The sequence below is a fragment of the Dermacentor variabilis genome, chromosome 3, assembly GCF_050947875.1.
Source record: "Dermacentor variabilis isolate Ectoservices chromosome 3, ASM5094787v1, whole genome shotgun sequence".
Classification (NCBI taxonomy): Eukaryota; Metazoa; Arthropoda; class Arachnida; order Ixodida; family Ixodidae; genus Dermacentor; species Dermacentor variabilis.
The window spans coordinates 198,062,675-198,076,901 of NC_134570.1; the positions used below are offsets into that span (position 1 = coordinate 198,062,675).

At 50.7% G+C, this 14,227-nt stretch overlaps 1 protein-coding gene across 1 annotated transcript in view; it reads right to left on the reverse strand.

Annotated features, from left to right (window-relative positions):
- The window catches only part of LOC142574387 (sterol-4-alpha-carboxylate 3-dehydrogenase, decarboxylating-like), a 37,292-nt gene extending 25,001 nt beyond the window's left edge, over window positions 1-12,291 (reverse strand). Inside the window, exon 1 of the mRNA XM_075683482.1 lies at window positions 12,135-12,291. Within this exon, the coding sequence (XP_075539597.1) occupies window positions 12,135-12,291 (157 nt within the window). The remainder of the gene's footprint in view (window positions 1-12,134) is intronic.
- Between the last annotated feature and the right edge of the window lie 1,936 nt (window positions 12,292-14,227).

The following is a 14,227-nucleotide window of genomic DNA, read 5'->3' on the forward strand; positions in this document are numbered from 1 at the left end:
ATAGGAACTTTAACTAGTTTCCACTACAGATAGGGCATAATTGTTTGAGATGCCATGTCCAAAATTTTTGGATAAGTATGTTCTTTGCGCAATGCTGAAAATGCTGACTCTTCGCTATTTATAAGACATGCCGCTGTAGGAAAAATAAAAATTTCCATTAATACGCCCCTACATTTCAGTGAAAGTCCTCTCACGCAGTGCTGCGTGCATTTGAATCTCGAACAACCACATACGTTGAGACATTTCATGTATGAGGGCTTGAACTTCTTGTATATTGAGCTGATAATCAGGAGGTATGTAGAGTTTACATATTCTTACAAGTTTATTTAACAGTACAGCTTGAACTGCAACTGCCTGGAAGATCTAGGCGCTGGCACGCAATACATTTATGAAGTATTGTTACAATACCGCCAGACAACGCGGTAACCTCGTCGTGGTCATTGCAACGTCCTGGTCATTGTACTGGCGGAAAATGTTGAATGCTTAGCTTTTAAGTGGGTTTTCTGCACACACAGCACCTGTGGATATAATTGACGGAGGAGGTTTTGAACATCATCGAAGTTGCGGAGGATACGTTCGACATTCCATGGTATTATTAGTGTGTCTGTATATTGAAAATAAAATTGTGCTGTGTATATCAAACCAGAAAAGCAACGTTGATTTACCTTGCAGAGACCTCTTGGGACGCTGTAACTCAGAAATTTTTTTTTTGGAACGGCCGCGTTAATCGCGCCGCTCCTACGGCTCTTGGTTCTGGCTCTGGCTGGGAGTTTTCTCTATCGTCTCTCGCGGGCGGTGTTTCACTTGAGAGCCTCGCCTCGCAATATGTGGCCTTGGAGCCCATCAGCCCGGAAATCGATGGGCTCGCCTTAACCGCTGGTATAGCGAAGTTCACGGAAGTCAGGATAACCTTGGCTGCTCCTGCCATGGGGCCGAGTGGCGGTGCTGCGCGTGAAGTGAGCGACCACACATGGCCGTCATGATGCTGGCCCCCGATGCGCCCATTCGGCGAAGAATCTGTCTTGTGTAAATGATGGAGAAAGACGTCGACGTGCCCCTCTGAATGTTATGTTCTCTTTCACCTTGATAGCGTTTATTTGTTCCCCTCTACCAGGTTCCACAAGATCTGGGTGGCCACCAACCCAATGCACGCAGTGGGCCTCAGAATCAAATTCCTCAGCAGAGGGATTTTTGGCTCCGCACTTCGCCCACGTAAGCCGCCTTCGGTAGCTCTGGGCAGCAAGGCCAAACCTCTGCTACTTGAAACAGCGTTGCTGGTTTGGCATGTATGGGTATACTCTGATCTTGATCTGACCTTGTTCCGAAATTATCAGGCAGTGTCGAAGGTTACTGTCTGATCTTGGTCCTTTGTACATTAATTACAATTTCGTCCATTCATCCATCCAGGAGGTCCCCATCGCTCAAATCAGGCCATCCTCATAAATTACGTTTCTTGCAGTATTCATGGTTCGGTGTGCATTTATGGTGATATCAATATCATCATATGCCACTAGGTTCGTTGGCTTGTCGTACTACGCTTTGTCTCATTATTCAAGTAACAGATCTCCACTGATCACTTTGGCGGCTTTATAGCCACTTCCAATGGTCTCTATAAGCACTTCAACAAAAGGAAGAGTGAAATAATTGTGGCTTACTTGCTGGATTTCTCGCTATGAATTACATGTAATTTCGGGACGTCCCTATGTTCTTTACAAATAATTTTAAGGTAGCGCCGGTGCGCCACCTTTCTGAGAGACGATCTATTGAGAAGGGTTTGGAAGGTTATGAAAGGTGTCCATTATATTCGGCGACGATGCCAGTCACAAATCATCCAGCCCAACGAGGGGACATGACAGGGTATGTGGCGAAGCAAGCCCTACCATTCCAGCTGCACATTGTCACTATAGCCATATTGTAACGTAGTAGTGATGGTGAAGAAAGCAGCAAAACTGTGAGTGATGAAACTGGCGTTTTATGGGGCGAACCTGTGCCCTCAAAAACAGGCTACACTCAAAGAACGACGACAGCGGCGAACAGTCAGTGGTCGTCGAAAATCTGATCAGTGTGTCAAGCGTGTCGGCTTTTATACTTGAGTCATCGAATGTTCCAGAGTAATCGCTGGTGCCCGCGTGTCTTATGGCGTTTTTCATTGGTCGATCTGGAGCGGCCGCCGAAATCTTCGAGCGAGTGCTCGGGTTTCACAAATCCGATTCGGCCTGCGGAGCGCAAGAACGCCCCGCGGGGGATCACCCAAGAAGTCTGTGTACACGTCACACAAACAGGTTCCGGAAACCATGTCCGACTTCCGCTCTGTAAGTTGTTTCCACGACACCGAAGTCGCCGTCCCCCGTGCGTAATTTGACCGCGGCAGTCGCAGAGTCCGTCATCTCCATGTGGCGCCCGTAAGGATTGTGCATGGACAACATACATAGAAGGCTTCGTACAGCACCTGCGTTATCTAGTAATCGCTGTCGTCCGAGCTCTCATCTCTAAACGCGAGCTCTACAGCAGCACCCAAAGCGGCCATTTTGCGAAGCAACAAAATGTTGTGCGCAGTTTTGCGTACCGAGCGGGTACCGATTTCGTTTGACGACGGAAGTGACGCGAGCTATTCCGTCAGAATCCGCGCCTCGGTGGCGGAACAAGTGAGAGCGATCCGGCGCGGAGCGAGTTGATCCGAAACAACCAGCGGAAAGCGCGAACCCGCTCCAGATCGACCAGTGAAATTCAGATTCGTTGCCACGGAGCAAGAAATGCTGTTCGGAATCGACCAGCGAAAAACGCCCTTGAAGAAAGTTCTACACAATCCGCCTTTGGATGGATGGATGTGGACAGATGTTATGAGCGTCCCCTTTGGAACGGGGCGGTGTGTTGTGCCACCAAACTCTCGCTATTATACTGCCTAATGCCTTACCTAGGTTAAACTATAAAAAAGGAAAAAAAACGCGTTGAACTCCCAACAACCAAATTTTCTGATCCCCTGTTGTGGACTGTGCTTTTGTACGTCTCCGTTTTTTGTCGTTTCCTTACTTTTCTGCCACCAATCCACCAATCGCCTCTTACTAATCCATATTGCGGACATGTTTCTCGTTCCACTGCTCTCGCTGAATCCAAGGGTTTCAAGGAGGCCAGTGGTGCCTAAATCGACCGCTAGTTAGACGTCTTCACATTCTAATAAAACATGCTCCATAGTTTTCCTAGCTTTACCGCAGCAAGCACATGCTTCTTCTTCCTTCTTATCTCGCTTTATAGGAGCGTGTTCTAAGGCATCCCGATCTCGCTTCGAAAAGAAGAAGAAGTCGCCGAAGGGAGCGAACGCATTTCACGTCGGCTCCGTTTTCCAAGAATTTCGCTGTGATTATCGCTCATTCACCTCATGAATGTAACACCAGCGTATGCAGGAAGTCACCAAGATTCTACTGGCACCATATTCAAGGTGGCAAACGACTTGCTTCCCAATCACAGCGGCTTTTGACCAGCTCCACGCTAACCCTCACCGGAGCTCGCTTCGCCGGAGCAGTGATGGAACTTCAAGTGAACGGGGAGGACATCTCCCCTGAAGAGTTTCTCCAAGGCAATGGTTGGTGCACCATTCGATACAAGACCCAATTCAACCGCGAGGCCGCGCAAAGCAACACCCACAATGGAACCCACTCCCGCACCGGTGAGGGAGCGAACGGCGACCGACAGCGTTCGCGTCAAAGACAGCGTAACGTCAAGCAGCAAGTCATCAGGAACAGCAAAATGCCACTACTCCCACGAAGTGATATCAAGGTCGTGATACGACCAAGTGGAGGCCTCGACGCTGCCGCCACCGGAACCGTGCTCCTCGAATCGGCCATTTACCGGGCGACCAACGTACCGGGGCAAGAAGCAGGGGAGGACTTGGTGTGCACCAACAACCGCCAAAACATCATAGTCGTGAGTACACCTCACGCTACTCACGCCGCTAAGTACAGGCAATTAGAAGCCATCACCATCGGTGATCGCCGCCACGAGGTCAGTGCCTATGAGACGGCCCCCGACTACACGATGAAGGGAATCATCAGGGGAATCCCGTTGGAGGAGGACGCCAAGTCCATTCACACCAACATCGTTCACGCCCGCAACCCCCACGCCCTGGCAGCCAAACGGCTCAGTAATACCAAGACGGTCATAGTGGCCTTTCAAGGACCGCGAGTGCCCTCCTACATGAGGTACGGCGGCGCCCTCCTTCGCTGCGCCCTGTATCGCAAGCAAATCGACATGTGTCACGGCTGCGGGAGACTCGGTCACCGCATGGACGTGTGCCCCAATCCTCAGGACAAAGTATGCCGTGGTTGTGACGCCCTCAACCCAGGCCCCGACCACCAGTGCTCCCCACGTTGCAAGCCGTGCGGGGGAACACACATGACGGCGGATCGCAACTGCCGTGCAAGGTACAAGACCCCCTACGTCGTGACAAAGCAGCAATGGGAACGACACAGGGCCGCCGAGGAAGCGGAGGCGGCCGCCAAAGCCACCAGCCCCGCCGGCAAGCCGCGCTAGAGATCCAGGACCCGCAGCCGAGGGCGCTCCCGGTCCCGGAGCCGCGCCCCAAACCCACGGCAGCAGCAGCAACGCCGGTCTCGCTGCCGCACCCCCAGAAGGACCTCAACAAGAGACACCGAAACCACCGAGAAGGTGAGCTGGGCAGATGCGGTCACGGGAAAACGAGCACCAACCGCGAAGGCTGGCGACAAAGCACCCGCTAAAACAGAGACGGAGGTAACTAAATTAACACAGGCGATACAAGCGCTGCAGAAGCAAACAGAACACATGCAGACACAGATTCGCGCAAAAGACGACCTCATACAACAACTTCAGCATGCCGTGAAGAGCGGTACCGATACAGAGGCCATGCATGAAACTCAAGAACAACCCATAGAGGACGACGAAGTCCTATACCCCGACACTAAACGCAGACCCACTCCCTCACAGACCACTCAGGCCACGCAGGGAACAGAAGAGGAACCCATAGAGGACGACGAGGTCGAGTTCCCCGATACCAAACGAAGACCCACTCCCACCCTTACAGAGTCAACACGACCCAAGCGCACGCGTGCAGCGATACGCGACGCGCGAATAGATGCATTCGAGGCTCGCCTAAGCAATCTCGAGGAAACTATCATCGCGTCCATCACGCGTACCATCCAGCGGAGCCTAGAGAGTGTTCACCTCAGACTGTCGAGATTAGAAGCCGCAAACAGCACGATCGTACCGTCGCATAGGGAAGCGGCGCAACACATGTAACAAGATATAAACATGGCCCGACACTCATCGAAACAAAAACACACGATATGGCAGTGGAACTGCAGAAGTTACCAAAACAAGCGAGCGCACTTACAACAATACCTGAAAACGATCCCCGCACGCCCAGACGTCATCATACTGCAGGAAACGAATGGTCCCGCCAAACTCGCGGGGTACCAGTCTATAACAGGCAAGGCGGAGAAACCAAACGTCACCACACTGGTCAAGCGAGCACACACAGCTATCGAACACGACACCAAAATCAGAGACATCGAAAACGTTCTCGTAGAAGTAATTCCACCACGCAAGACCCGCAACAGCATGTTCGTACTCAACGTCTACAGCAGTCCCAGATACCGCCAGCACCGCTTCCATGTCCTCTTCAAACGGGCAATCGACGTCGCCGAAAGGCAACAGCTGTTCATTAGGGAGGACTTTAACGCGGCGCACGCGGCATGGGGTTACAAGCATGAGCACCCCAAAGGCACCCATCTATGGGCAACGGCGCAATACGCCAGACTCGAGCTGGTCACCGACCCCGCGGTACCAACAAGGCAGGGCAACAGCGTAAGCACTGACACGACGCCGGACCTTACTTTCACGTGCAACACACGCAAAGTCACTTGGACAAACACCATGCAAGACTTGGGGAGCAATCACTACATTATTTCCATAGAAGCAGAAGGCGGTCCGCAGGAACACGATGCCGGTCGTCAAATGAAGATCACCAACTGGAATCGGCTACGCAAACATCGTGATGAGCAACAGATGGAAGACATCAAATATATAGAACAATGGACCGACCAACTGCGGTGGGATATCGAGCGCATGATGCAAACGATCCCGTCGACAGCTGGGCTCGAGACAATAGACTCCCGGTTGCTGCACATGGGGGAAGCCAAAATTAACCTGCAGCACCGATGGAAACAACAGAGACACAATAGGAGACTGCGTAAACGGATAGCACAGCTCAACAAAGAAATAGAAAAGCATGCGCTTAACCTGCAACATCAACAATGGGAAGAGAAATGCGCGGAGATGGATGGTCAACTCACCACGCGTTGCACGTGGCAGATACTGCGCTACCTGATCGATCCCGCCAACACCAAGACCGCACACACGCAAGGCATATACAAAATCATACACGCTTACGGGGGAACGGAAGAACAATTCCTACGGGATGCGGAACGCCTTTACATATCCCAAACGCCACCGCAAATATATCCAGACTGCTCAGGAGAAAGCAACGCCACCCTAGACGAGGAATCCAGGTGGCCCTCATAAAGCTGAACACCAAGTCGGCCCCTGGCCCCGATCGAATACCCAATAGGGCACTACGCAATCTCGATTACGGATCGATCGAGAAACTAACAAAATACATTAACGAGTGTTGGGCGCAAGGCAAGCTACCCCGGCAATGGAAAGAAGCAAATATCACACTGATACCGAAACCCGGCAAGAAATTACAGCTGGAGAACCTGCGCCCCATCTCCCTCACATCCTGCGTGGGCAAGTTAATGGAGCACGCGTTTCTCAATAGACTCACGGATTACCTCGAGGGCAACGAGTTATTTCGACACACCATGATTGGGTTCAGAAGACACCTCTCCACGCAAGACGCCCTTCTGCAACTAAAACACCAAATCATAGACAATCCGGGGCGTTCGACGAGAGCCATCCTCGGGCTGGACCTGAAGAGGGCCTTCGATAACGTTCGCCACGATGCCATATTGCAACAAATAGACAAGCTAAATCTCGGCCTGCGCACGTACAACTACGTCCGAGACTTCCTCACGGGAAGAACAGCTCGCATGCGAGTGGGACAACTACAGTCAGAGCAAATCAACATCGGCAGCTCGGGCACCCCGCAGGGCTCGGTGCTCTCGCCAATGCTCTTCAACCTCGTCCTGCTGAGGTTGCCCGACCGATTCTTTCAAATCGAAGGACTGCATCACACGCTATACGCGGATGATATTACGATCTCGACGACAACGGGCAGCGACGGAGCGATCGAGCAACGTTTACAACAGGCCATCCAATGCGTAGAAAACTACCTCGTGGGCACGGGACTCGCCTGCTCGGCCGAAAAATCCGAACTGCTGCTATATAGACCAGACAGAAAGGGGCGCCCACCTAAATGCTACACCCCCCTGGAAAAGCAAAAGATCCAATTAACGGCGTCAAACGGCCTACCCATCCCGACAGCAGAGAAAATCCGGGTACTAGGAATGATTATAGAGCATAAGGGTGGCAATGGCGAAGCACTTCGTAAGATAACGACAAAGGCCACCAGCACGATGCAGCTCATTCGACGCACCACCAACAAACACACGGGCATGCGCGAAGGCAGCGTCATCCGACTCATACAACCCTTCGTCATTTCTCAGATAAGGTACACGGCAGCGTTTCACAACTGGACGGTTGCGGAAAAAAACAAGCTCAACGCGCTCATACGCAAGGCGTACAAATGTGCGTTGGGACTTGCGCCTGGAGTTAGCACCACCAAGCTCTTAGAACTAGGCCTACACAATACGCTCGAAGAACTCGTGGAGGCGCAACAAGTGTCCCAACTTGAACGCCTATCCAAGACCCGCCCGGGCAGACACGTACTTGAAAATCTCGGCATCACATACCACTCGCAACACGGCGTCAAAGTAGACATTCCAAGACCCATACGCGAGCAACTATACGTACCCCCATTGCCTCGCAACATGCACCCCCAACACCACACGGGAAGGCGTAAAGCAAGGGCAAAACACATGAACAAAAGTTACTCTAATGACAAGGAGGCGGTCTTCACCGACGCAGGCCGCTATCGAGACAGGAAGAGTTTCGTGGCGGCAGTTACTAGCCACCGAGGCAACCACCTCACGAGCGTCACCGTGAACACGGCACATGCCGAAGCGGCAGAGGAAGCGGCCATAGCACTGGCTCTCAAACAAACCAAAGCTACATACGTGATCTGCGACTCGCAAACGGCAATTCGCAATATTGCAAATGGGCGCATCTCGCAAGAGGCGTATCAGATACTCCAGCGACATCCCATACACCAGGGAGAGGCCGACGTTGATAACCGGAGGCATTTGCTATGGATCCCGGCACACACTGGAATGAGCACCCCCAACGAAGCGGCTCACGGCGTTGCTCGAGGCCTGACGTGCACCGAGCAGCATCGGAGGAAGAGCCCCCGCGGGGTACTGCAAACGTCTGGGCATGGGAGGATCGTATGACCAGTTTTCACGACATCACGGCACACTGCCAATTACAAAGATGCATATACCCATTCCCTCACGCTAGGTTAGGCAGGACGCAAGCAGTACACTTCAGACAATTACAAACAGACTCTTACAGAAACCCCAGACTCATGCACGCCATGTATCCAGACATGTACACTACAAACAGATGCACATCGTGTGGCGAGGTTGCCACACTAAATCACATGTTATGGGAGTGTCGGGACCTAACAAACAAGTCGGGCAGTGCTGACCCCTCCGTCTCTTCCACCGCCAGCCTCCGGTCACGCTGGATGACCGCACTGTTCAGCTCTGACCTGACAGCACAACTCTGGGCCGTCCAGCGAGCCGAGGAAGCAGCTTCGAGACAAGGTCTCGGAACCGCGTCCGCGGCGGGTGCCCAGACCCACTAAAAAGACGCCGGACTCAAATCTTGTTGATTTGAAATAAAAGGTTACGCTCTCTCTCTCCCTTTGAGTTATCATAAATTGTTTCTTTCTTGATTTCGTTTTTTCCTCTTAAGTAGTTACTCATGGTAGGTTTCTTTTCCATTGCCGCGACCCATGAGATTATTCCGGCCTCTCTGACTTTCCGCTTGACGTTCTTTGTTGCTGTGTTGCCCCCCCTACAGGCCCCATACTTGCTGGTGAGCTTCCTAGTTCTGTTCCTCCACTGTGAATCAATGTTTTTCCTTTACAGATACCTCAACACTCTCCCAGCCCATTTACTTTCTTTCATACTCCTCAGTCGTTCTTCATACTCAATTTTACTGCGAGCTTCCCTCACTTCAAGACTAGTGCAGCCCATATCACCCTGCACAGCTTCATTTGTAGTCTTCCCGTGAGCGCCCAATGCGAGGCGACCCACTGACCTTTTGTTCCCATCGAGTCCTTTTGCGACGCATTGTGCGATGCTTTTGTGAGAAACAATTTGGCAGGCACCACTGCGCACCACGACAGCCGCCCCACACGAGATTCGCGACCAAAGAAGCAGCATGTGAGACAAGACCGAAGCAACGTGCACACGCCGTGATATTTTGTCATCGTCAGCTATCCATGGAGCCTGTTGGTGAATGCTTTGTACCCGGAGGTTTCTTCAGCGTGACGAACGACTGGAATAAGAGCTTCGGCAACGTTTACAAGCTCCTCCTTGACCTGAAGCCGCTGCACCTGTGGCGTAAATTGAATAAGTAATAAAACAGTATGAGTACGCACAAGAACGCTTGACTCGAATAGGGCATGAGGTGTAGTTCTTAGGGCGAATGTCACGTTTCAACCACTGGACGTCTTGCTTTATGGTGTGCCATAGTGCTAGCCATACATACATACACAGGCAGTGGGCAGGCCAACAGAATGCCAATTTGCATACGTTATTTACCCACATAAAGTGAATGTACCTCTACAGAAATGGCAAAAAAATGATCAGAATGCCCGACATCGGTGATACCTCCTGTTTTTGGTGCGCCTGCCTTCCTCTTAGAACGTGCTAAGGTACGAACATAGCAGTCAACCGCGTCGTTTTTTTTTAACTGGTCCATGTACACAAACAGCGGCGGTATGAAGTACAGATGTCTGAGCGACAGCGAAGGCGTCGGACACAGACGCACCACTCGGCTCCAGAAAACACCGCACGGGAAAATGAGCCTTATAGTATATACCGTTCTACATCCCGATTTGCTAAACAAACATAAAAGCTTTCTGCAAGTAAATATTACTTTACTTAGTGCCGACAAGAATAACGAAACGACAACTAGCAACGACTGCTAACTAGCGCCATCATCTACTTCCACAGTGCACACCGTTTCCCACGTAAGCCCAGCAGTGCAGGCGCGCTTTTCTCCCAGAGATAACTACATTGACATCACGAGCATTCGTTGAGCGTTTATAAAGCTGCAAGTGTGCACGGTGTGAAGTTGCGAAATGATGGCGTTCTAGAGGCGGGTGCGCAGCGGCGATAAAAAGAAACACTACGTGTTTCACTCAACCAGGTCGCCCGAGCTCAGAGATCGCTTGTTTCGTTAGCTCAAACATACGTCGAGTTTATTCATATGAGTCAGTAATGACAAAAACAGAGAGGTAAACTGCATATGCCTATACACACCTGTCACAAAGTGCTTCCCGCACAGTCCAGATGCTGCTGACGGCTACCATGGACGCCTTTGCACACCTTGCCGCTTCACAGCCCTAATCCAGGCTTCACGGTGCTGTCGATCGCGTTTTACCGACGGAAATCGGAAACACCGCATTGCCCTGCTGGTATGGTCACGGGAGGTGCAGCCGCAAGCGACACACGACATTGGCATCGCGCCAAATTTCGATGGCAATAATGTTCGAAAGGCGTTCCGTGCGCGCAGCAGCGAGAATGGCAAGGCTCACAAGTGAGTGAAAGAACTTTATTGAATGTCCGGCGAGGACGGGTTAACTCGTCGCGCACCCACCTGTCTCACCTCAGGAGTGGCAGGTCTAGCCCATGGCCCGATCGCGGAGACATGGACAGCCAAGATTGGTTTATGTAGAGCTGAGCTACACAGAAGCAAATCCCACTCCTCCTTGCTGAACTTGGAGTATCTCGACCCGCACACCCAGGGCATGTATGCTAGAGTGAAGGTCTGCCCGCAGGATGAGCAGGCATCATCGCGATATACGTCGCGGTAAAGTTCGTGTAGAACGGCAAGACACGGATATGCGGTGTTCTGTAAGAGTCTAAGAGAAAGGGCTGGCGCCCTATTCCTCTGACAAGTGCAGCGCCTGCCACGACCGGATTCCACTCACTCTGAGGAGAGAGTCGAGTCCGGCCGTGCGCCTGCCAAACAGCTTCGGTCTTCAGCCGCTAAGGCGATACGCATGCCAGTTCGGCGTCGCAAAAGGCGGATTCGCGTCGCGCATACGTGCAATCAGATGACACAAGTTTCTGTGACAACAGACAGCAGCTAGATAGAGCCATCGATAACATTCTAGAAGCTTCCAATACATGCAGGCGCGTCCTGCTCTGAGAGATAACATTTGTTAGACGGTGAAACGCGGTCACCCAATAAGCAAGTACATCTGTCAATCTATGTTATAACCAAGGTTGGTAATACACACCAGGTTAAGTCAGGCCACCCAGGAAGATGAAGAAAATGGGGAAACGAGTAGCGGACAGGAGAGATTGTAGGAGGAGGACAGGAAGATGAAAGACAAGATAGGAAAGGGTGACCGCCCGCTTTTTCGTTGGTGTAGTCAGCCGAAAGGTGCCATTTGCATGAAGTGAAGGCCAAAGAGGTGTTTTACAGCCGCCGAGCGGCCATAAAAGTCCAAACACCCGACATGGGCTCAGCCTCCAGGATCCCCTTTGCCATGGACACGGGTAAGCCACACGTGGCTACACGTGAGAGGGTACAACCCCCATCTGCTTGGGTCCTTGGTGTCGCAACCCACGAAGCGCCTGCTAACACAACCTCCTCTTTGGGGGTTCCACTGTTAACTTAAGTGAAATGCACGCAACCGCATGACCACACACCACTACCCTCTTACGCTGACATTTTGCGTAGGTGTGCGTGATGTCAGGTGCTCACACCTTTCCTATAGATATCTAAGATATCTAATAGTAAATGACCTAAATCGCGCTCTTTGTCGCAGTGAATACTCCTACCCTGCACGTTGACTCTTTCCATCGCCACTGCGTCCTCGATGAGAGTGGTAGGAATTAGTGACGCACAGTGGATCACCGCGTCGACGCCCTTCATGGCTTCCCGCACGGCTTGTTTGTCACACACGTTCGCCACCACGTGTTTCATAGTCTTGGTCATCGTGTGCCCTGCGCATAGAGATCCAAGAGTGAACAAGCCAGGACCAGATAGCAGTCATAAAATCCTCAGTCGTGTGATATTGCGGCACTTTCCTAAAATCTCAAAGTGGAAAACGAGAAATGTCGTTTTACCTATTTTTCTATAGCCATTACGACAAACGCTTATTGCAACAATATGTACCCAGCAAAATTCCTTTCCGAGCTAGCACTTTCATACTTAGCGTACGTTACCGACTAGATGGGCTGGAGATGTAAGCTGACTTTGGCGAGTGCAAATGGTTTGCAGTTCGCATACATATTAAGTCGATTATCCTTATTTCTGCGTTCGCATAATTGTGAAAGCAACTCCTTTAGGCTTGAACTTACAGCTTACAGAACTTTCTTCAGCTGCTGGTGCCTCCTTGTAAAGCTTGAAACACATTTCACAAGACGTTCGCCAGCCAGTCTTGCTGTATATTCACATTCATTGCGTTACCTCAAAATCAAAGAAAAATTACATTTACGCTTGCAGACATTCCTATAATTCCTTGAGGTGTGTTTCATTTGAAAACAATAAAAGATATTTCACAATGTGTCCGACTTCACAGGTAGTTACTAGAGACATAATTATTAAAAATATGGCATGCCGAAGAGAGCGGTAAGTGCAGCAAAACGAATATTAGGATCTTTCGCATGTAACCAAGATTCTTCACTTTTGAATGACGGCGGCCCGACGTTCCTACGTATGGGCTTATTACGGTGACTGTTGTGACTAAACTTTTGTCTCCCACCCACTCTCAGATATGTGAAATTATTTTCCGATAATGTGACTTTCGAGAGGGATCGCATTTTTACATATATTGGCCCTGATTGTGGCGCAGTTTGTTCTCTGAAACTGTGGCCAAACCTTCGTGTCATCCACCCAGTCACCGTGTACGATATCTCCCAAAACAGAGGTTTGTTAAGTCACGCCGGCGCCGCAGACACCCATACCAGCACGGAGGCAGTTGAAGCATGCAATGGACGTGTCACCCCATGATCAGACGTGGCAGCGCCCACAAGATTTACACGAAAAGGGTCAATAGCGCATCGTCAAAGCGATGCCCAGCTCTTATCACAGAGCACCGTCCATCGGCTTGACTGAAAAACTTTTAAATATGGAGGGAAAGATGTTTGTTGGATTCCTCTGGATTTGAGGTAGCAGTCAAGCGTGCCGTAGGCGACACCAGTATAGCGTGGTGACATGTGTTTGTCCAGGTACCGGACTTGAACACGGAGTTGGAACAACTTAAAGTGCTTCTCTGCCGTGTGGAACAACAATACAAGCACACAGTCTATCCAAGACTTTAGAACAACCAGGTAAATGTAAAAAAAGATCCAATGCCGCATCAATATATTAGAATTTCACCTCCGGACAATGCTTTATCAGTCACTAGAATTATAAAAGCCACTTTATCACATATGAAAAGCCGTGCGTGGTCTGCGTTCCGTTCCACAGCAGTGCTTCCCAATCGTAGCTCTGGCGCTCTTCCAGAAGTGACGATATATTACAGAAGACCTTTGTGTGAACATAACCGGCCAAGCAACTACTTTGCTCCCCGGCCTTCAGTGGCATATACCCGTCTCCCGTGGTTGAAGCACAGGTAATCCTTTTACAGAAAGGACTTTAAGGCGGCTCTCGCTCTTCGCAGGCGTTTGTCAACAAATTAGCAATGTCAAACATACGAACTCGTTCATCGACTGCATTAATAAAGTTGTGCATAACGTCCCCATAAGTGTGTGGGGCAAACTGGTCGGTGTCTTAATGTGAGTCTTCAAGGGCATAATCAAAAGGCTCAGAAGGGCAGGGATGGTGTTTTTTGGCACTACGCTGTTCTAAATTTGGTTGATCTACCACTCTTGAGTAACACAACAGCAATCGAAAGACGCTCACGTGACCAGACCAATTTGATTATAGA